The sequence below is a fragment of the Pan paniscus genome, chromosome 11, assembly GCF_029289425.2.
Source record: "Pan paniscus chromosome 11, NHGRI_mPanPan1-v2.0_pri, whole genome shotgun sequence".
NCBI classification, from domain to species: Eukaryota; Metazoa; Chordata; class Mammalia; order Primates; family Hominidae; genus Pan; species Pan paniscus.
The window spans coordinates 26118861-26143245 of NC_073260.2; the positions used below are offsets into that span (position 1 = coordinate 26118861).

The 24385-nt window shown below is 41.2% G+C and overlaps 1 protein-coding gene across 1 annotated transcript in view; it reads right to left on the bottom strand.

The window, feature by feature from the left end:
* The window catches only part of SLC31A1 (solute carrier family 31 member 1), a 43038-nt gene that overhangs the window by 5385 nt on the left and 13268 nt on the right, over positions 1 to 24385 (bottom strand). The window contains exons 2-4 of the mRNA XM_003833052.6: positions 2837 to 3000; positions 1932 to 2004; positions 250 to 418 (exon numbers count right to left, since the gene is read on the bottom strand). Coding sequence (XP_003833100.1) covers positions 250 to 418; positions 1932 to 2004; positions 2837 to 2965 — 371 coding nt within the window. The 5' untranslated portion in view covers positions 2966 to 3000. The remainder of the gene's footprint in view (positions 1 to 249; positions 419 to 1931; positions 2005 to 2836; positions 3001 to 24385) is intronic.

A 24385-nucleotide genomic window follows, 5' to 3' on the forward strand; every position in this document is an offset into this window, starting at 1 on the left:
CACTTCCCTTCTTCCAAAGTGGCCAATCCGTACAACTCAGAACAAACATTCATATTTGCAGAAGACTCCCTCTCATTCCTCCTTTGGCCTGCTCATGACCTACAAACCCAAACCTCCAAGGACAGTTTTGATCAAGGTCATACAGAACTCCTAACTCAAGAAGAGGGCTGCTGCTGATCACATAGCTGCGCTTTGCTGCTTAACTGATCGAGCTCTTTAGGACTTCATCTGGATCTGTTCAGTTCTTACCCAACAGTTTTGTGTGTCTCCATAAGGATGGTTCCATTTGGTCCTGGGACAGGCATGGAATTGTAGCGAATGCTGACTTGTGACTTACGCAGCAGGCTCTCTCGGGCTATCTTGAGTCCTTCATAGAACATTGCTAGTAAAAACACTGCCACAAAAGCTCCAGCCATTTCTAAGTATGGAAGGAAAATATGGAGGTACTGTCAAACATGTGCAAAATCATTAGCCAATGTGCTGTCCAGCTAGAAATACACATAGAAAAAATGCTACTCTCAGTTTTTGAAGACATTATATTTTTACCTCTTCTCTTGCTCAGATAGGAGAACCGCTAAGATGGTGTAACTGAAAACTATTGCCTCTGCCAAGAACATATTTACTTTCTGATTAAGATAAGAAAAATAATCAGAACAACAATAACCTTTTGGTCAGACTGCTTGATGTCATTAAATTAGGTTTGTTACACTGAAACACACAATGTAGAATATGGAACAGGGAATAAAACAATTTAGTTTCATCAGTGGCTGACTACATTTCCTGAATAGGCATTTTAATTCTAAGTCTTTCACACTGTGAAGTGTTGGTAATGATATAAATGTATTCAAACTGCTAATTTAACACACTACCTGAACTAAATGCTCTCCTTCTTCCCAAAACAAATTGATTTTATGGCTCCAAACAGACATCTGGTACCTAAGGCAGTCCAACTGACTATTGAGTTTGTGCAAGTTAAATTTAAAGTATACCATACAACATAATAGACAACAAACAGATGGGTAATCATCTACCTCAAAACTAGGAGTGTCTAAGATGGGCCATGCCAAGAATCAGGAAGGATGTGGGCCATAGTTTGGTAGACTAAAAGAACACTGGTCTAGGTAGCTCTAGAAGGTCTGGGTCCTTGTCCTAGCTCTGACATATTAACTCTATGATTGATGGCTAGTCATTTCACAATTTGTGGCACTTAATTTATCGTAAAATTGAAGTATTAGAACAATAGTTTTAAACTTAGAGTTATTTTGTGGTATTTAATTTGAGTTAGTCTTATGTCCAGGACTAATAACTTATCAAATAAGTAAACACTCTGAGGCTGGGCATGGTGGCTCATGCCTGTAATCCCAGCACTTTGGGAGGCTGAGGTGGGTGGATCACTAGAGGTGAGGAGTTCGAGACCAGCCTGGCAAACACGGCGAAACCCCGTCTCTATTAAAAATACAAAAATTAGCCAGGCATGGTGGTAGGTGCCTGTTTAACTCCAGCTACTCAGGAGGCTGAGGCAGAGAATTGCTTGAACCTGGGAGGCAGAGATTGCAGTGAGCCAAGATAGCTGCCATTGCACTCCAGCCTGGGTGACAAGAGTGAAACTCCGTCTCAAAAAAAAAAAAAAAAAAAAATTAAACACTCTGGAAAAGAATGAAAGAAAATGGATTGCAAAAGACTTCTATCTGGTATCTAAATTATTTTTTAGAGCTCCAAAACATACATGTTAGTTAACAGAGGTTTACCAGAGGACCAAAAAAGTACTGTGTTTCCTACCTTCTAGGTAGGAAATAGGAACCAAGATGGTTATGCATCATTACCATGTTGACTTAGTAATTAGGACAGAAAGAGGTGCTGGACTTCCAAATTATTTGTCACTGTCTCTCATGTGACTATCACCTTCCAACACCACCTAATGGCTTACTCACCTCCAGCTGTATTGATCACCAAACCGGAAAACAGTAGTTCCACATTCTTAAAGCCAAAGTAGAAGGTCATAGGCTGCCAGAAAACCAGAACAAGTCAGTTAGAGATGAATGAAAATTCTAAATGAGAATTTGGGGCAAAGAAGCTTAGAACATTTAAAAGTAGAAGATCTGGATAATAAGAGACATTCACGTGAGTGGGAGGCTTTTGCCCTCATGTTAGCGTTACCACCACAGGCACCGAGCATAAGTATTCTACTAGGCCCCTACCATCAACTTTTCTCCTGGGCCCCCACCATCAACTTTTATCTTTTTTTTTTTTTTTGATATGGATTCTCGCTCTGTAGCCCAGGCTGGAATGCAATGGCGAGATCTCAGCTCACTACAACCTCCACCTCCTGGGTTCAAGCGATTCTCCTGCCTCAGCCTCCCAAGTAGCTGGGACTACAGGCGAATGCCGTCATGCCCAGCTAATTTTTTGTATTTTTAGTAGAGATGGGGTTTCACCGTGTTAGCTAGGATGGTCTCGATCTCCTGACCTTGTGATCCACCTGCCTTGGCCTCCCAAAGTGTTGGGATTACAGGCATGAGCCACTGTGCCCGGCCAACTTTTGTCTTTTTCTCTTTTCCACCCAAGGCATAAAGACCAGAACCCCTAATTCAGAAAAGAGTCAATTTCAGAAGGGACTACCAAAGAAAGAAGCCTAAAATCTTGGTTCTGGTGTGACTCTGTAAGTAGCTTGCCACATAATCTGGAGCAAATGACTTGACTTGCTTGGGTCTGCTTTAGTTATCCTCACTGGTAAACTGACCTTTAAAGATAATAAGCTTCCAGTACTAAAATTCCATTATTTCTATTACCCAAGTGGGTGGGAAAGGGCCTGCATTGCCCCTCCTATGGCACTCACCATCATCATCATGCTGCTGTCTCCTCCACCATGGGAGTGTGAGGCTGAAGTGGTTGGGTGATGGTGAGAAGGTTGCATGGTACTGTTGGAGTCCATATAGCTCATCCCCATATGGTGGGAATGATCCATTTTTTCCAGGAAAAGTTGAGAGTCAGCAGAAGATTCTTTTAAGAGAAAGAATTATATATAATAATTTAAGGATATAAAAATCTTGTCTCTTTTTTTTATTTTTAGAGATGGAATCTTGCTATGTTGCCCAGGCTGGAATGCAATGGCTATTCACAGGCATGATCCCACTACTGATCAATACAGGAGTTTTGACCTGCTCCATTTCTGATCTAGGCTGGTTCACCAGGCAACCTGGTGGTTCCCTGCTCCTGGGCTTGTTTCTTGGTAAATACTTTGTCTATATGGAATGCATCTAATAAATGAATGCTCTCCTAGCATCTTTACTCAGAATTATTTTTCATAATCTACAGATGGAGAGAGAAGGAACTCGTGCTAATAGGGATCACTTTTGGAGACTGTAGCAGAAAGGGTTTACACGTAGGGCTACAGATGCCTAACCCTTCCTTATTCTACAGAATTGTTCCTTTTTTTTTGAGACAGGGTCTTGCTCCATCACCCAGGCCGGAGTGCAACTCACTGCAGCCTCAACCTCAGCCTCCTGAGTAGGTGGAATCACAGGCCTGCACCACTACCACGCTCAGCTAATTTTTTGTTTTATCGTACAGATGAGGTCTCGTGTTGCCCAGGCAGGTCTCGAACTCCTGAGCTCAAGCAATCCTCTTGCCTTGGCCTCCCAAAGTGTTGGGATTACAGGTGTAAGCCACTGTGCCCCACCAGTATAGTTCCTTTAATAGGTATGCTTAATATATGTTCAAACTTAAATATTAGATAAGGAGAAGAAAAGCAGCTTCTTTGGGTTGCAGGAAACAGGCAATCTGTAATAAGATACAAATGAATGCCATTAATGAAATTTAACTGCTTTAAGGCTTTCTAATCATAAATGTCAGCAGATAAAAAGCAAGGACTTCAGATAATTCACCTAATTGGGATGGCCTGTGCCTAATCAGGATATTTGGATTACATTTTCACATACAGGACAACCAGCCTTCAGCTAATTTAAATTTGAAGAAAGGTCTACTATGGCCCTAGGCACGCAGTGTGCTCAGACTTCAGATACAATTTCAATCCTACCAGGACATTAGAGTGAAGAACATGAAAAACAAGGTATAAATTGGATACTCTATATTAAATTAAGTCTAGACAACTGCAAATTCAGCCTTGTATCTTTACTACCACATCACTGTATTGCTGCAAAAGTCCATCTGGGACATAAACCAAGGAGCAATAATTCCTTTTATTTATTTATTTTTGAGACAGAGTTTTGCATGGTTGCCCAGGCTGGAGTGCAGTGGCGTGATCTCCTGGATTCAAGCGACTCTCATGCCTCAGCTTGCCGAGTAGCTGGGATTACAGGTGCATGCTACCACACCTGGCTAATTTTTAAATTTTTAGTAGAGATGGCGTTTCACCATGTTGGCCACGCTGGTCTCAAACTCCTAAGCTCAAGTGATCTGCCCAACTCGGCCTCCCAAAGTGCTGGGATTATAGGCTTGAGCTACCGTGCCTGGCCCAGGAACAATAACTCCTATAGCTAGAGTTGGAGTGGGAGAATGGGAAGCTGGTGTGTGTGGAGGGGGAGGTGTTGGTGGATTCTCTTTATGTGTCCCTCAAGTCCAGTCTGTGGAAGAAAAAGTGGTTTTAAAAATTCCAAGTAGGTATTCATGTTCATGAAACCAAGTATGCTTTTCATTATTCATTCACTCAATAAATATTTATCAAGCTCCTATTACATACCAAACTCTGAGCTAGGTGCTAATAATTCAACAATGAATAAGACAAACAAGGTTCCCGATAGGGAGAGAAACAATAAACATAATTTCATGCTGTGAAGGAAATAAGCTGAGAAATAAGACACAATTACTAAGAGGTAAAGAATAAATTGGCCAGGCGCGGTGGCTCATGCCTGTTATCCCAGCACTTTGGGAGGCTGAGGCAGGCAGATCACTTGAGGCCAGGAGTTTGAGACCAGCCTGGCCAACATGATGAAACCCCATCTCTACTAAAACAAAAAAATTAGCCAGGTGTGGTGGCATGCACCTGTAATCCCAGTTACTCGGGTGGCTGAGGCATGAGAATCACTTGAACCTGGGAGGTGGAGGTTTCAGTGAGTCAAGGTTGGACTACCGCACTCCAGCCTAGGTGACAGGAGACTATCTCAAAAAAAAAAAAAAAAAGACTGTGGGTAGGAAATTTATATAGATTCAGGGAGCCATCTATTTATTTTCTCCTTGTTAACTCCTACCCCATAGTTCTATGACAGCTGGCTTAAGAAATAGGTTCTTATTTCTAGTGAAGGATAAGGCAAAGCATCAGGTAGGCGTAATCGAAGATCCACTTTCATGCCAGACACTACATTATTTTATAATTATAGAGCTCAACAGTGAAACCCCGTCTTTACTAAAAATACAAAAATTAGCTGGGCTTGGTGGCACGCGCCTGTAATCCCAGCTACTCGGGAGGCTGAGGCAGAGAATTGCTTAAACCTGGGAGGCGGAGGTTGTGGTGAGCAGAGATCATGCCACTGCACTCCAGCCTGGGCAGCAGAGCAAGACTCCATTTCAAAAAAAAAAAAAAAATTACAGAGCTCGACAATCTGGTATTATTGATACCATTACCATAAAGAGATTACATCAGAGGTATAAAAAGATATAAAACAGAGTCTTTGTCTACAATATTTTTAGAGTAAACACTAAAAAATACAATACACAATAAAATAAAGACCATGCTCAAAGTGTCAGTGATGGGGCAAATGGCAGGTGGGCAGCTGTTTTCAGATAAAGAGGTAATTATGGTAGGATGGAGAGATCACTGGCATCTGAGTGATCATAAATTATGATATTGAACCAAACAAATGCAGTAAGAATGAAAAGACTTGGCCAGGCGCGGTGGCTTACGCTTGTAATCCGAGCACTTTGGGAGGCCGAGGCAGGCGGATCACGAGGTTAGGAGATCGAGACCATCCTGGCTAACATGGGTGAAACCCCGTCTCTACTAAAAACACAAAAAAATTAGCCGGGCATGGTGGCGGGTGCCTGTAGTCCCAGCTACTCTGGAGGCTGAGGTAGGAGAATGGCGTGAACCCGGGAGGCCGAGCTTGCAGTAAAGCGAGACCACGCCACTGCACTCCAGCTTGGGCTACAAAGCAAGACTCCGTCTCAAAAAAAAAAAAAAAAAAAAAAGGAAAAGAAAAGACTTTCGCTAGCCAGGAAGACTACTGACACATCCTCATAAAGAGCTAGAGGCAGAAGACACAAATACTGTTCTCTTCCAATGAGAGTCTGAAAAATGATTATAGCATAAGAAAACCACAAAGGATTTACTTAATTCCATATTATCAATATGAATCCTGGTCAGGAGAAGGGAATGAATATTTGCAAGAGTGCCTTCTTAAGACCAAAGGAAATAAAGAAATGAACATCACATGGAGTCTTTCCTCAAGGAGCTTTAAGGCTAAAAGCTAGAAAGGGAAACTGAACAGTCATAATTTTCATTTTGAGATATAAGATAACATGTAGAGGACTGTTAAAAAAGCAAGACTAGGCTGGATGCGGTGGCTCACCCTGTAATCCCAGCACTTTGGGAGGCCAAGGCGGGCAGATCACCTGAGGTCAGGAGTTCAAGACCAGCCTGACTAAAAACCCCGTCTCTACTAAAAATACAAAAAGTACCCGGACCTAGTGGCAGGCACCTGTAGTCCCAGCTACTTGGGAGGCTGAGGCAGGAGAATCGCTTGAACCCGGGAGGCGGAGGTTGCAGTGAGCTGAGATTGTGCCATTGCACTCCAGCCTGCGTGACAGACCGAGACTCCATCTCAAAAAAAAGCAGGACTATAGTACCACAAACTATCTAAAAGTTGTAACCTTGATGATTTCCTTGATGAACCTTTATAACATTAATTATTACCATGAACTAATTTTGAAGACCCACAGGTTCTTAATTATTCAGGTCCCTCATTATCAATTAGAGAAATCTACTCAATGATGCCACATTATCAAATCTCTTCAGACATATCAGTGACCCAGGGCAAGGTATATACAAATCCCAAGAAAACCTTTCAAAGTATGCACCTGTTTTGAAGTGTCATTTGTGCAGGATATATTTCACATCCAAATATACTAGGAGATAGAACAAGAGCAGAATCTACTTGCTCTCATTGTCAGTAGACAATGGATATACTGTAATGGAATCCTATGCAAGGCTTACCGAATGGTGTATGAATAGGAAGATACAAAGCCGGTGGAGATTAATATATAAACATACACTGTAGGCTCAAACACAAACCAATCCTGATAAGTCCTTATGCTCACTAAAAGCTTTATTTTAGGAAAAGATCCCACGGGAATATGCCAAAGCTAAATGACATCAAAAAAGTTAAAACTTACAAATTAATTATTAAAGCATAATAAATAAAAGTGATTATATTTTTTTCTCTTCCCACTTAAATTTTCAGTGATGTACTGTATGTATTTGGATAAGTTATCTTCTAAAGCAATCGAACACACCTAACCCATTCTCTCTAGAATAGAAATTCAACTTACAGGAGGTAAACTAGCATTGGTTCTTTTTAGCCTGTTTCCTTTGGTAGCTTTAATCTGACTCAAGCTCAGCTTCTTCCAAAATAAAAATGGGTACTGATGTAACAATAAGTTAAAATCCAGGGTCACACAATCTTTGCTCTATTTTTTTTTTTTTTTTTTTGATAGAGTCTCACTCTGTCACCCAGGCTAGAGTGCAGTGGTGCCATCTTGGCTCACTGCAACCTCCACCTCTCAGGTTCAAGTGATTCTCCAGCCTCAGCCTCCCTAGTAGCTGGGATTACAGGCATGTGCCACCATGCCCAGCTAATTTTTTATTTTTAGTGGAGATGGGGTTTCACCATGTTGGCAAGGCTGGTGTTGAACTCCTGACCTCAAATGATCTGCCCACCTTGGCCTCCCAAAGTGCTGGCGTAACAGGCATGAACCACCATGCCAGGCCAAATTTACAAATTATTTGTAAAGAAGAATACTGTCTAAATCTGTTTTGTGTGGCTATAACAGAATACCTCAGGCTGGGTAATTTATAAAGAAAAGAGGTTTATTTGCCTCATGATTCTGGTGACTGGACAGTCCAAGAGCATGGTGCCAGCATCTGTGGGGCTTCTGGCAGAGAAGCAGAAAGGCAAGTGGGCATGTGCAAAGAGACACGGGCTCACTTTATAGCAACCCAATCTTGCAGGAACGAATCCATTCCTATGAGAGCAATAACTCACTCACTCCTGAGAGTGGACATTAATTTACTCATGAGGGTGGATCCCTAATGACCCAAATGCCTACCAGTTCTCACCACCATTACAAATACTAACCAAAAAAATCTGAATATATAACTCAGGGACAGAACTGAAATACAAACAATAAAAAAACCCTTAGGATTCCTTTTTTTTTTTTGAAGTTTTTTTTTTTTTTTTTTAATACTTTAAGTTTTAGGGTACATGTGCACAATGTGCAGGTTAGTTACATATGTATACATGTGCCATGCTGGTGCACTGCACCCACTAACTTGTCATCTAGCATTAGGTATATCTCCCAATGCTATCCCTCCCCCCTCCCCCGACCCCACAACAGTCCCCAGAGTGTGATGTTCCCCTTCCTGTGTCCATGTGTTCTCATTGTTCAATTCCTACCTATAAGTGAGAATATGCGGTGTTTGGTTTTTTGTTCTTGCGATAGTTTACTGAGAATGATGATTTCCAATTCCATCCATGTCCCTACAAAGGACATGAACTCATCATTTTTTATGGCTGCATAGTATTCCATGGTGTATATGTGCCACATTTTCTTAATCCAGTCTATCATTGTTGGACATTTGAGTTGGTTCCAAGTCTTTGCTATTGTGAATAATGCCGCAATAAACATATGTGTGCATGTGTCTTTATAGCAGCATGATTTATAGTCCTTTGGGTATATACCCAGTAATGGGATGGCTGGGTCAAATGGTATTTCTAGTTCTAGATCCCTGAGGAATCACCACACTGACTTCCACAATGGTTGAACTAGTTTACAGTCCCACCAACAGTGTAAAAGTGTTCTTATTTCTCCACATCCTCTCCAGCACCTGTTATTTCCTGACTTTTTAATGATTGCCATTCTAACTGGTGTGAAATGGTATCTCATTGTGGTTTTGATTTGCATTTCTCTGATGGCCAGTGATGGTGAGCATTTTTTCATGTGTTTTTTGGCTGCATAAATGTCTTCTTTTGAGAAGTGTCTGTTCATGTCCTTTGCCCACTTTTTGATGGGGTTGTCTGTTTTTTTCTTGTAAATTTGTTTGAGTTCATTGTAGATTCTGGATATTAGCCCTCTGTCAGATGAGTAGGTTGCGAAAATTTTCCTAACCTTTAATCTATGATAAAATCTACCTAAAATATTTTATTTACCAAGTTGAGCTTATAACTAGGGTAGAAAGATTAGAATTACTGTGGCCGGGTGTGGTGGCTCACGCCTGTAATCTCAGCACTTTGGGAGGCCAAGGTGGGTGGATCACCTGAGGTCAAGAGTTCGAGACCAGCCTAACCAACATAGTGAAACCTCATCTCTACTAAAAATATAAAATTAGCTGGGCATGGTGGTGCATGCCTGTAATCCCAGCTACCTGGGAGGCTGAGGCAGGATAATTGCTTGAACCCGGGAGGTGGGGGTTGCAGTGAGGGAAGGTCCTGCCATTGCACTCCAGCCTGGGCAATGAGAGCAAAACTCCATCTCAAAAAAAATAAAAAAATAAAAAAAAAAACCAAAGAAAGATTAGAATTACTGTACTGCCCTTTCATTTACTTTTTTTTTTTTTTTTTTTGCCAATTGAGGTATACTAGTTTTCTTTAACAGAATTCAAAATAGTTCAATACTGGAGAATCATCTTTGCAATACTGGAGAATCACCTTTGCATTAGAATAACTGAGTGACAGGACTTAACTACCTAACTGGAACACATCTGTAAAAAGAATTTGGAAGGTGAAGGTGAATTTTAAAAGAAAAAGAAGGTGATCTGATTGTATGTCCTGGGAAAGTTACTTAGCCTTTCTGGAGCTGGTTTCCAGCCTGTACAACTTGGAGGATTCTTGGGAGGATTATATGAGATAACATACATAAAGCATTTACCAAAGTACCTGATAAATGGCAGCTATTATCATTATGTGGAATATTAGGGGATAAAAGAACTTGAGTAGGGAAAATCCAATGAGTGAACTTTGTGGGAGAAGGCATTAATCAAAATATTAGCTGGGTTTCTCTCCTCACTTGACTTTATTAAGACAACCCTTGACTTGTCTATTAGCTTCTCTCCTACAAAGTATTTGCGTCAAGACTACTTTCAAGGCTGCGCACAGTGGCTCATGCCTATAATCCCAGCACTTTGGGAGGCCAAGGTGGGAGGATCACTTGAGGTCAGGAGTTTGAGACCAGCCTGGCCAACATGGTGAAACCCCATCTCTACTAAAAAATTACAAAATTACAAAAATTAGCCGGGTGTGGTGGCGGGCACCTGTAATCCTAGCTACTTGGGAGGCTGAGGCAAGAGAATCACTTGAACCTGGGAGGCCGTGTTGCAGTGAGCTGAGACTGCACCATTGCACTCCAGCCTGGGCAACAAGAGCAAAACTCTGTTTCAAAAAAAAACAAAAAAAAACAAACAAAAAAAGGACTGCTTTCAAGTATCTTTCTGCCTGTCCTGATTTCCTGAGACCATGAAGTGGCTATGAACACTCATGTGAATAGTTCATAAGAGCTCTTCCTTCTAGCACAGAAATCTTGGATTTTTGTTTGTTTGTTTGTTTGTTTGTTTTTTGAGACAGAGTCTCTGTCACCCAGGCTGGAGTGCAGTGGCACAATCTCAGCTCATTGCAACCTCCGCCTCCTGAGTTCAAGTGATTCTCCTGCCTAAGCCTCCTAAGCCTCCCAAGTAGCCAGGACTACAGGTGAACGCCACCACACCTGGCTAATTTTTTTGTATTTTTAGCAGAAACGGGGTTTCGCCATGTTGGCCAGGCTGCTCTCGAACTCCTGACCTCAGGTGATCTGCCTGCCTCAGCCTCCCAAAATGCTGGGATTACAGGCGTGAGCCACCATGCCTGGCCATCTTCTTGGATCATTAAGGAAGATGAGAAATGGTCTAGGAATTGACTATTTTAAAAAATTAAGCAGGAGTTTATGTGGAATTTAGTTCACATAAAATAGTTAATAAAAGGAGTTTCTTTCTCAGGAAGGCTTTAAACTATTCAGTTTCTAGGGAACATTTATCTTCAGTTAGGTACCTGAAGTTGGCTACGTGCCAACTTGTTTCTATTGTTCTGAATGCTATTAAATATAGGAAACAGTAAATGCTATATTGACTGTTGAAGAGCTCAGCACTTCTGTTGCTTTCCCCTCTCCCCCATTTAATAAGTATGGTATGATATTTTTCCAAACAGCTTTCAAAACCTCCTTATAGTCAAGGGTGTTTCACAGTCAACCTCTGAAGATTATCAAAAAAGTTTTCCCTATACCTGCCCCATCACCTGCAAGACAGACACAGTCTGTGAAATCTAGTATGTTTAACAAAAATACATATGAATTTATGGTCAGAAGTTAGGGAATTAGCAAGATGGCTAAATTCTGATGCCTATTCTGAGTCTTAGCATTGAGTATTGGCCTTATTTGTATGGTGCAATAAGAATAAGATATAATAATCCATAGGGACTATGGAGATTAGATTGCACAAAAAGACTACACAGAAGTAGTCATACATCTGCACATGGGCTCTTTTCTCTAGCTCAGACAGATATAATCTGGAGCCCCGGACAATTCTTTTGGAGCCTGCCTGTCTTTCCTGGCTTCCATGATAAGGAAGAAAGTCTTTTTTCTTAAAACGATTAGGGTCATATTCCTTTTTAGATTTGTGAAAACATTAAACAAAGAGAAATCTATCTAGTTTCTCTTCTGCTTTCTGTAGTCATTACTTATAATTGGTAACTGTAAGTTTCTGGCAAGCACTTATACAGAAAATTCAAGGTCAAAGACAGTACACTACCATAAACAGGGATGCATGCTTATGGACTATGTCCACATGATCAAGCAACCAGTTTAACTGGGCGAATCTTGCCTTTTGACGACCTGTATGGGGTTAGTAGATACTCTCAGAAATGGCTCTGGCTTTGTTTTGATTGCCCCTATAGGTGAATTTTAAAATTATCTTGGTCGGGTGTGGTGGCTCACGCCTGTAATCTCAGCACTTAGGGAGGCCAAGGCAGGTGAATCACTTGAGGCTAGGAGTTTGAGACCAGCCTGGCCAACACGGCAAAACCCCATCTCTACTAAAAATTAGCTGGATGTGGTGGTGTGTCTGTAGTTCCAGCTACTTGGGAGGCTGAGGCACGATAACGTGGAGGTTGCAGTGAGCTGAGATAGTGCCACTGCACTCCAGCCTGGGATACAGAGCAAGATTCTTTCTCAATAAATAAAATAAAATAAAAATAAAAATTATCGGCCGCGTGCAGTGGCTCACGCCTATAATCCCAGCACTTTGGGAGGCCAAGGCAGGCAGATCACGAGGTCAGAAGATCAAGACCACCCTGGCTAGCATGGTGAAACCTTGTCTCTACTAAAAATACAAAAAATTAGCCGGGCGTGGTGGCACGCGCCTATAGTCCCAGCTACTCAGGAGGCTGAGGCAGGAAAATCGCTTGAACCCGGGAGGCGGAGGTTGCAGTGAGCTGAGATTGTGCCACTGCACTCCAGCCTGGGTGACAGAGCGAGACTCCATCTCAAAAAAAGAAAAAAAAAAATCTTAATGGCCGGGCATGGTGGCTCACACATGTAATCCCAGCACTTTGGGAAGCTGAGGCAGGCAGATCACTTGAACCCAGGAGTTTGATACCAGGCTGGGCAACACGGTGAAACCTCGTCTGTACTAAAAATATAAAAATTTGCTGGGTATGCTGGTGTGCACCTGTGGTCCCAGCTTGAGAGGTTGTGGGAGGATCGCTTGTGTCTGGGAAGTCATGGCTGCAGTGAGTGGTGATTGCACCACTGCACTCCAGCGTGGGTGACAGGGTGAGGCCCTGTCTCAAAAAATAAAAACAACAATTATCTTGATGATAGCTCAATAAATCCCACACACCTTTTGGGGAGGAGTGGTGGCAAAGGAGATGTAGGAAAACAAAGGGGAGACCTTGATATAATACAGCAATAAACAGAACTTAGAGCTGGGTACAGGGGCTCACACCTGTAATCCTAACCCTTTGGGAGGCCGAGGCAGGCAGATCGCTTAAGCCCAGGAGTTTCAGACCCGCCTGGGCAACATGAGGAAACCCCATCTCTACTAAAAATACAAAAAAGTTAGCCAGGTGTGGTGATGTGTGCCTGTAGTCTCAACTACTTGAGAAGCTCAGGTGGGAGAATCGACCTGATCCTGGGAGGTCATGGCTGCAGTGAGCCATGATCGTGCCATGCACTCCAGCCTGGGCAACAGGAATGATACCTTGTCTTAAAAAAAAAAAAAACTTAGTGGCATTCTAGGCCAAAATAGTGCAGTTGCTTGGAAAAAACGTAGTAGCTCCCAGTAAGTGGGAGGGGAAATACAATTTGATAAATATTTAGGGAGAAGACTTCCCTTTGAAGGCTGTAATGTTTCCTACTCATTCCCCGGGTGCTGGCTTCATATTCCTATTCCAAATTAACTGACAGAGGCCGGGTGCGATGGCTCACAAAGTGAGCTGTAATCCCATTACATTATAAAGTATACAAAATGCAATCCCATTTTACATTGCAAAGTGCTGTAATCCCAGCACTTTGGGAGGCTGAGGTGGGTAGATCACTTGAGGTCAGGAGTTTGAGACCTGCCTGGCCAACATGGTGAAACCTTGTCTCTACTAAGAAAAACAAAAAACAAAACAACAACAACAAACAAAACAAAACCCAAATTAACCAACAGAAATGTGACCATAATTGGATGAATATAACCATATAATCCTTTTGATATTCTAGCTGCCTTTCCCTTGCCTATGTCTTTCTTGAGGTACAGTGATCGTAGGTATACTTAATTTGATCAATTCCTCTTATAAAGGGTAGCCTTGATTAAACTATGGGTCTCAGCCAGAACTGGCAAAAACTTAAAGACTCCTAAAGTTGTGCCATACCAATGTATTAAAAATGGTAAGTAAAACGATGAGTGGAGGTACTAAGAAAATACATCAGGTCAACAAGAAAAAAAAGAAATGTAAAATACCTTACAATTATATACATTCAAACACATATTGTTCTCCCCAGATTAAGTCTGTCAAGTGACAGCAGTCCACACGGCACTTGCTACAACTGTAGTCTTACAAGGATAGTCTGCACTCAGGAAAGTAGTTATCCCAAACCCACCATTATAATTACCTCACACGCCCACACACAAATCTTAGATTTTATCTTTTTAAAACTTCTCCAATAAAACCTGGCTACTGTTTTGCCTTTTGCCTTTGTTGATAATAACTCCAAGGGATCATCTATAATAAATTCTTACTTGCTTTTCTTCATAGCAATGTTGGGGCTGAGAAGGATATTAATAGAATTGGCCAAGAATTAATTTAGTGATTATCTGCAGATTTCAATAATCCTTATATTATTCTCTCTCTCACTCTTGTTTTTTTCTGACCCTGACAGATGGAGATATTTTCTCTTTCTTCACCATATACCTTCCGTGAAGCACTTTTCATGTAAAAAAGCCAAACTATGCCATACTCAAGTAATAGCAGAATTTATGTGGATGAATTACTCATACATCAGACTAATAAGCTGCATAAAAAGTAACCAACTGTCAGAGACATAAAGGAGAAAACTACTTCAAATAATTACACTTAAAACTTTTAAGTGCCTTCATTTATGAGTGGCCAATGATCTAGGCAAACAAGAAATGCTGCATGGATTGACAAGTTTTTAAAAGAATAAAACAGAAGCTATGAAGTAGTAGGAATAGCCTTTTTTTTTTTTTTGAGATGGAGTTTTGCTCTTGTCACCCAGGCTGGAGTACAGTGGTATGATCTCGGCTCACTGCAAGCTCCGCCTCCTGGGTTCAAGCGATTCTCCTGCCTCAGCCTCCCGAGTAGCTGAGATTACAGGTGCCCACCACCACGCCTGGCTAATTTTTTGTATTTTTAGTAGAGACGAGGTTTCACCATGTTGGCCAGGCTGGTCTCAAACTCCTGACCTCAGGTGATCTGCCTGCCTTGGCCTCCCAAAGTGCTGGGATTACAGGCGTGAGCCACCGCGCTTGGCCAGTAGGAATAGCTTCTTTACTCATAAACTCTTGGCTAAAAATATCTATTTTAGCAAAAAGGGACGATAACTCAGGAGCTGCCCTGAGAATCTTACTTTAACTGTACTTATGGAAAGATAAAAAACAAAAACAAAAAACCTGTGATTTAATTCTAATCAGAACAAGACAGGAAAAAGCTGGGGGCAGTGGTGCATGCCTGCAGTCCCAACTACTCAGAGGATCACTGGAGCCTGGGAGTTTGAATCTAGCCTGGGCAACATAGTGAGACCCACACCCACCCCCGCCCCACATCTCTTAAAAGAAGGAATAAGACAAAGAAACACTTTATCTCCAGATATCGGTTGAAGGTCATCCCCTTCTATCATAAATTTCATCTTTCTACATCACTCCAGCTTATCAAGCTGTTCAAACTCAGCAAAGGAGATGAGAAACCTGTTGAGGCAAGACAAATCCTGGAAAAAGTGATAACGTGATGAATTATACAGCCATTGAAGGCTATTATTTGCAAGAGAAAACATGCTAAAGTCAAACTCAATTTTTAAAATGCCCATTGTCCAATCCCTAGGTCACCTATGTCTTCTGAGTAAACATGAATGGACCATGTAATTACTATATAAACAACAAAATATAAAGGCAAAGACTTAGTTTAAATGTGAGAGAGGACACAGGTGACATATACTACATTGGGTAAGTTATTTTATATTTTAGAGCTTCATTTTCCTTAACTGTAAGAATACTGAATTACATAATCCATAAAGTTCCACCTAGAGCTAAAACTTAAAAAAAAAAAAAAAAAGCCTAGAGTATAAGAACACAAAGCCCTTGGGAGGCTTAGAAGCCTAGCGTATAAAACACAAAGCTCTTGGGAGATCTGAACATTTACATTTTCTCGCCAAATTTACTTTCATATACTTTTGGAAAATATGTGTTTTGTGACAAATATGAGAGAGACTGTAAACAAAACTCATACCTGTTTCTAAGAGTAGAAGAAGGGAAGAGATTATACTGGCTGCTATTGACCTTTAAGTGGTCTGAAATGCTAAACCAAAACTTTTTATGTGAATTAAGTCTCTAAGGCATGAAGCCTTGACAAGTGTCATATAAAATGACATCGGGGAAATGGAACAAACTATAAGATAAGATCAACTTAAAAATGATTTTAGGCTGGGCATGGTGGCTCATGCCTGTAATCCCAGTGCTTTGGGAGGCTGAGGTGGGAGGATTACATGAGCCCAGGAGTTTGAGACCAGCCTGGGAAATACAGTGAGACCCATCTCTACAAAAAAGCAAAAAATTAGCTGGGTGTGGTGTCATGTACTTGTAGTGTCAGCTACTGAGGGAGGCCCTGAAGTGGGAGGATTGCTTTAAGCCTGGGAAGTCAAAGCTGCAGTGTGCCATGATCATACCACTGTACTCCAGCCTGGGCAAGAGTAAGACTCTGTCTCAAAACAAAACAAAACAAAACAAAAAGAACCCAACCTACCTTTTCTGCCTATATGTACTTTGTATTCCAGCCAAACAAGTCCAATGGCCAAAAGTTTCTAGCACTCCTAGGAAACACATCCCCCACTTTTCTGTCTGGTATCTTTGCCTACATTGTTTCTTAAGTCTGAAATGCCCATCCTTACAATCTCTAGTGCAACAAATCCATGCCATACTCCAACGTCTAGTTTTTTTTTTTTGAGACGGAGTCTCGCTGTGTCACCCAGACTGGAGTGCGGTGGCGCGATCTCCACTCACCGCAAGCTCCGCCTCCCGGGTTCACACCATTCTCCTGCCTCAGCCTCCCAAGTAGCTGGGACTACAGGCGCCCGCCACCATGCCCAGCTAATTGTTTGTATTTTTAGTAGAGATGGGGTTTCACCATGTTAGCCAGGATGGTCTCGATCTCCTGACCTCGTGATCCTCTAGTTTTAAGAGCTCTGAAGAGCCATAGTATATTGTGCCTTTCCTAATAATTCTAACTGGAACTAGGTCTCACAAAATACTCGAAAATGTTTTTATGATATTTTGAATCAGTGCCCATATATCACACTGATAGAATGGTATTGAGAAATGGTAGGAGAAACAGTTGAATCAAAGTATTCTAAAATTCCTTCTCATCTTTATCAACTGCAGATGCTTAATGAGCCCCTCTTGGATGCTACTCTTTCTTGAGTCAGCCAAGGAGAGAAGTCTGGCTCCAAACAATTCGGTCTGCAAAGAGATGAATGAGCCATTTCTTTAGCTATATGTAGATCACCTGAAATTGAAACCTGAGTGTTCTGTCTCTTAATTTGCGGGTCACAGAATCCCACTAAGAATTGGAAGGACCTTAGCAGTCATTGCATGGTGCTCCTCAGTAATACACAAATTCTATAATAACTGTTCAAATACCTCTGGGGACTTGTCAGGCAAGTGTGTTGCTCCCTTCCAGAAATATAAGGAAGCAAAGTTCTCTTTCTAGTCAAGCCAAATACAGAAGATGCCCCATTGGAATCTGAATCTTGCTATTTGACAGTGATGATGCTGATGAACCGGTACTCCAAGCTAAACCAGTATTTGTACTGCAGATACTACTTGCATGTATTTCTCAAGCTATAATTTGCTTCTTAGGCTGCACTCCGAAAAACTAATTTCTGCCTGCAAAAAGAAACCTAAGTATCTTCACCCCCAACTTCTGATATTGATACACTGATTTTTAAGCTCACTATGTGGCATTTAAGTCTGTTACAGACTTATCTTTCCAGCCTTATCTCAATCTACTCCGCTTCACATTCATATGTTCCACTGAAACTGACCTACTCACTTTTCCTCAATAATTTTTTTTTTTTTTTTTTTTTTGAGACAGAGTCTCGCTCTGTCGCCCTGACTGGAGTACAGTGGCACGATCTCGGCTCACTGCAACTTCCACCTCCTGGGTTCAAGCGATTCTCCTGCCTCAGCCTCCAGAGTAGCTGGGATTACAGCCAAGCGCCACCACGCCCAGCTAATTTTTGTATTTTTAGTAGAGACGGGGTTTCACCATGTTGGCCAGGCTGGTCTCAAACTCCTGACCTCAAGTGATTTGCCCGCCTAGGCCTCCCAAAGTGCTAGGATTACAGGTGTGAGCCACCGTGCCTGGCCCCTCAATAAAATTCAGCATTTTGACATTTGTAAGCGTTTTCAGGCTTTTGTAATTCCCTGGAATTCCTTTTATTTTTTCCCCTCATTTTCTATATATGTACAAATCCTGCCATTATTTATTCAACATTTATCATGCACAAAAATGTGCTAGAATTAAGGATAAAGCTAAAACATGGCCCTTGATCTTTTTGATTTATAATCTAACTCATTCCAGGAGGTTTTTCTTGAATTCCTAAGAAATCTCCCTTTTTTGAATTTCCCTAGCAATCTTCTCTTACAGAAATTTTGACTTATAGTTTTTAAAATACAAGATAAAAAATGCCATATATACACAGCAAGCTTCTTGAGCGCAAGAAACTTTCTAATTTTTACTTCCTTACAGCATCTGGAAGAATACTTACCAAATATTCATTCATTCAAAAAGTATTTATTAATTCTTACAAAATCCATGTAGGTTTCAATATCTACCTATAAGGAGTCTGATGCAAAAAGACAAGGTACTTGCCTTTGTGGGGCTACTCAAGAGGAAGAAGGCTCTCTCAGTAAAAATGTAAGCAAATAAATATATATAGGTAGGTATAATTACCATTTGTGTAAGTGGTATGAAGGAGGTACAAAAATGAACTGTGGCAGAGAATAACGGTGAAAGAACTAATTTAGATGGAGGACAGGTGGGAAGCGAAAGAGAGGAGCTTTCTTAAAGGAGCTGACTTTAAACAGACTGATAAATTAATTATTGGAGTTTAGTAGAAGGAAAGGTAAGAGCCTTCCTGAGTCGAGAGAAGAAATAAGGGATCAAGGTTAGTATGAACAGAACATACTGAGTGAGCGGAGGAGAGGCTAATGAGGTTGAAGAGGGAAGCATAAAGGATACTCAATTAAGAATGCCTGGGCATGGTGGCTCACGCCTGTAATCCCAACACTTTGGGAGGCCAAGAAGGGTGAATCACTTGAGGTTAGGAGTTCAAGACCAGACTGGCCAACGTGGTGAAACCCCATCTCTACTAAAAATACAAAAGTTAGCTGGGCGTGGTGGCACATGCCTGTACTCCCAGCTACTCGGGAGGCTGAGGCAGAAGAATCACTTGAACCCAGGAGGCAGAGGTTGCAGTGAGGCCAAGATCACGCCACTGCACCGCAGCCTGGGTGACAGAGCAAGACTGTGTCTCAAAAAAAAAAATCTTAAAGGTCATTTTAAGGATTCTAAATTTTATTTCCAGGGCAATTGGAAGCTATTTAAAGGTAATATGCAGGGACTTATGTTTCCTGCTTAAGTTCTTCTTTGAGGCAGATTTACAGAAGGAAAAAAATCTTTATAGATTAAATCCTTATGGCTACAGCTGTTTAATTTTCCAGGATCCAGAATGGCATCTGTTAAAACTTTAGGAAGATGAGAAGAATCATCTAATTTCTGGGCATAAAATGGTTTGAGGGGCACAACTTAAGACTATTCTACAAGAATTAGTAAGAAGAATTTATTCCTGGATTTTAAGAGCTTCTAAAAGTCACATGCCACCCTTTGCAGGTGACATTTGATCTTACAGACTATTGTTAAGAGTCTAGGGGTAGGAGTTAAAAAAAAAAAAAGTCTGGAGTCAGAAGGTATTCAAATCCCGGCTCTACTAATTTCTAGCTGAGTCTCCTGGTGACATTTCCTGTAAAAGTCCCATGGGTTTTTAGTTTGGCAACAGGTCCTACGCATAGAGATTGCTATAGGGATCGTGTCCAGATTTCAACAGCATTTTGGTAAAATGATTCAAATTTGGTACTTGCTCAATAAAAAATCAATAAATACGATGAAGGTGAACTAGCCTCTGGGAGGGACATGGGCAGCAGACTGTGAGACACACAGCAAGTGTTTAATATACTACATAATCTATACTATACACCTTCAACAGTGATCTAAACAAACTCGACTTGTCACTCATACCTCATCAAAACATTAGTGATTAATCTAAGACTTGTGAACTCCAGATTTTATTTACTTATTTTTTAATTTAAAAAGGATTCTGAGACAGAGTCACAGTCTGTCGCCCAGGCTTGAGTGCAGTGTCACGATCTCTGCAACCTCTGCCTCCCAGGTTCAAGCAATTCCTGTGCCTCAGCCTTCCAAGTAGGCGGGATTACAGGCGTGTGCCACCATACCCGGCTACTTTTTGTATTTTTAGTGGAAACAGGGTTTCATCATGTTGGCCAGGCTGGTCTTGAGCTCCTGACCTCAGGTGATCCACCTGCCTCGGCCCCTCAAAGTGCTGGGATTTAAGGTGTGAACCACCGCACCCAGCCTTAAAATCCAGATTTTAATGCCCTGCTTTAGACATAGTGAAAACACACTAGAGTGAGTCAAAGATGTGGATTCTGGTTCCGACTCTATCACTTTGAGTTCTTTTGGGGAAACACCTATCTCAGGGTTTCAACCTCAGCATTAACAACATTTTGGACTGGATAATTCTTTGTTGTCTGAGCTGTCTTGTGTATCACTGGATGTTTAACAGTATCCCTGACCTCTACCGACTCAATGCCAGTAGCATTGCCCCAGTTGTGACAACCAAAAATGTCTCCAGACATTTCTCAATTTGTCCTACCCCCTTGAGAAGCATTTTCATACTCTGAATTTCAATGTCTCATCTGAAACTCATGGAAACATGGAGATAACATCTATTTTGTCCTCCTTCAGGGTTACTATATGATTCAAATAAGATAATGAATGGGGAAAAAGAGGGGAGAAAAGACCATATATGTAAAAGCCTTATTATTACTCTGTGGTGATATTATCATTATGCTCTGTGAGAGCTCAGCAATGAGGTTAATGCATTCATATCTTGTTTACAGAATTCACTATAAGGCTTAGGTAAAGGCTATATGCAGTCTAATATACCCTTTAGGTGGCTATTCAATAAATACTTGTTGGTTGATTGATTCTAAGTCTGGGTCCAACAGTAAGTTCATTTACTTTTGCTTTCATGCACGCTTTTTCTGAGAATTGCTGAGCCACAACATTGTAGTATGTTTCCAAACTTAACTCCACTTAAAAGAATAGGCCTAGATTAAACAAGAATAGTTATTCATTTTTCAGATGGAAAACTGAGGTATAAAGGTTAAAAGACTAGCCAAGGTCACAGGGCAGTTAGTCTAGTGGTCATCATTAGAAGCCTGATTCTGACCTCAAGCCCAGTGTTCTTTTCATTATTTGTAGTATGGTCCTTCTATCCAACTATCTCCTGTCTTTATGTTCCTAGTCTCTCAACATCAAGTAAGCTTTTTTTGCGTTCTAAGGGCAACTCAGAAAAACGGAGGCAAGGAAACAGCTGTAGTTTTGAGAGAGGCTTGGAAAAAAAAATGTAGACCTATTCCTGTTGAGGCACAATTGGATATTCTCTACATTCCGGGTAAACCAATGTCAAGCTATCCTAGTGCTCTGACAAGTCTATGAAATCCTTGCCCATTAAGTTGTCCAGGAGGAGCTAAATCTAATCGTTACCCCCCTCCAGAGCAGTTGTGTCCTGCAATGCTTTATGCCATGCTTCTGGCATACAGTATGCACTACAACTGTCATCTGCAGTACTCTTGGCTGCTCTACCTCTAAGTGGCTCTAAGTGGGGTGAAAATGGACTTCCATACAGCCCCAAGCTCTAGGCTACATTTTGGCATTCTGTGAATAATGCATAAAAGCCCCAAATGCCTTTCTACTATTTGTATTTTCAGGGTCAGAAACAGAAATTTTGAGAATAATTCATAAAAATGTCACCATTTATTCTACTCCTTTAAAATATCAGATCATCTCTGATTATCATGGCTTTGTGTGAACTTTCATATGCTGAATGTTGTCACAGTGCTGTCACTCTCAAACACTGACTCAACAGTGTTCTGGATAATTCCCAGGCAAGGGGAATTGGTGGGCTGGAGCCCACCTTAATCTTTATAATGATTACAATTTGAAAAATATAAGACTAGAAATTTTTGTTCTAGCCCTGGTTTTCCATTACATTAGGTAATTTAGCCTTTCTGGTCATAGCTTCCTGAGTCAAGGAACAGACTAATTCATCTTTAGAGCCTATTTTGGTCTGAAAAGTTTAGGTACATATAAGAATAGTTTCAGTGAGGGCTGGGTGTGGTGGCTCATGCCTGTAATTCCAGCACTTTGGGAGGCCAAGGTGGGCGGATCACGAGGTCAGGAGATTGAAACCATCCTGGCTAACATGGTGAAGCCCTGTCTCTACTAAAAATACAAAAATTAGCTGGGCGTGGTGGCGGGCACCTGTAGTCCCAGCTACTCGGGAGGTTGAGGCAGGAGAATGGTGTGAACCCGGGAGGTGGAGCTTGCAGTGAGCCGAGATCGCACCACTGCACTCCAACCTGGGCGACAGAGTGAGACTCCATCTCAAAAAAACAAACAAACAAAAAACAACAAAAAAAGAATAGTTTCAGTGAGAAACAAATGCACACTTGTCGAAATGCACTCTGAATAACAGGGCTGGGCGCAGTGGCTCACACCTGTAATCCCAGCACTTTGGGAGGCCAAGACGGGCAGATCACTTGAGGCCAGGAGTCTGAGACCAGCCTGGCCAACATGGCAAAACGCTGTCTCTACTAAAAATACAAAAACTAGCCAGGTTTGGTGGCGTGCACCTGTAATTCCAGCGACTCAGGAAGCTGAGGCACGAGAATTGCTTGAACTTGGGAGGCAGAGGTTGCAGTGAGCCGAGATTGCGCCACTACACGCTAGCCTGGGCGACACAGCAAGACTGTCTCAAAACAAAACAAAACAAAAAAATGAAACGCATTCTGAATAATGATTGATATACTTTAGCCATTCTAACATTTCAGTGGCTTTAACACTGATTAAACACATTCCAGAACATACTGTTCATATTACTTTCCAGAACCAATCTTTAACAATCATCTCCTCTGAGAGGCACCTTGCCAAAGCAGAAACAGCAAGGGCAAGAGCCCACTCTGTTCTCAGAGTCAGGCTGCTCACTGTTGCAGGGCATTGCCGTCTTTTTTCCCCCATAAAGTAAGTATATTTTATTTAATTGTTACCCAGAACAGTAACTATTGCCAGTACTCCAGGAGCTCCCCTCCTGCCTCTCCCAGTCATGCTTCCTCCTCCTCTCCGGGGGGAACTTCTCTCCTGACTTCTAAAATCATACACAGTCTTCTGTGATTTTGAAATTTATATAAATGGAAGCAGAAAGAATGTACTATTGTGTCTGGGTCCTTTGCTCAACATAATTTTTGGGAGGTTCATCCATATTGTGTGTAGCAGCAGTTTGTTATTTTTCATTGCTCTATAGTTTCCTTTGAATGAATATGCAACTTAACTTTTCATTTCTGCTCTTGGCATCTAAACTGTTTTCAGGGTTTTTAATAACACTGCTGTGAACATTTGCAAATACTTCCCCTCCCCAAGATTGGTCACATTCTTCTCAGCACTCATTAGAGTCAGTCTACTTAATTTTAGCCATTCTGGTGGGTATAAATTGAACTTTAATTTGCATCTTCCTAATGACTATTGAAGTGGAAACTTTTTCATACATGTATTGGCTTTTGGATATCCTTTCTTTTGTTAACTATTTGTTCAAGTTTGTGGCTTATTTTTCTGTGAGGTCTTTTTCTTACTGATTTGCAAAGGTTCTTTACATATTCTGGATGAGTCTTCTATCACCACACACATTGCAAATATCTTCTCCCAGTCTGTGGCTTCCCTTTTCATTTCTTTTATTGTGTCTTTAGATGAACGAACAGAAGTTTTTACTGTTAATGTAGTCTATTTATCATGCTTTATTTTTTATCCTAAGGGGCACTGCCATCCTTAAAACTCGTAACAAGTTACAAAAACTTTGTGAGGATAATAAGTACACGTAAAACTGGGATAAAAATCTCACAACAGTATGAATATCAAATGTAAAAATACATATTGAAGAGACTGCCATGTTAATAACATATATAGTAAATAATAAATGTTAATTACTTTCCTAACTCAAGTGCTTCTCAAAGTGTGGTCCAAGGACCACCTGGATCAGAATCATCAGGGAAGTTTGGGTA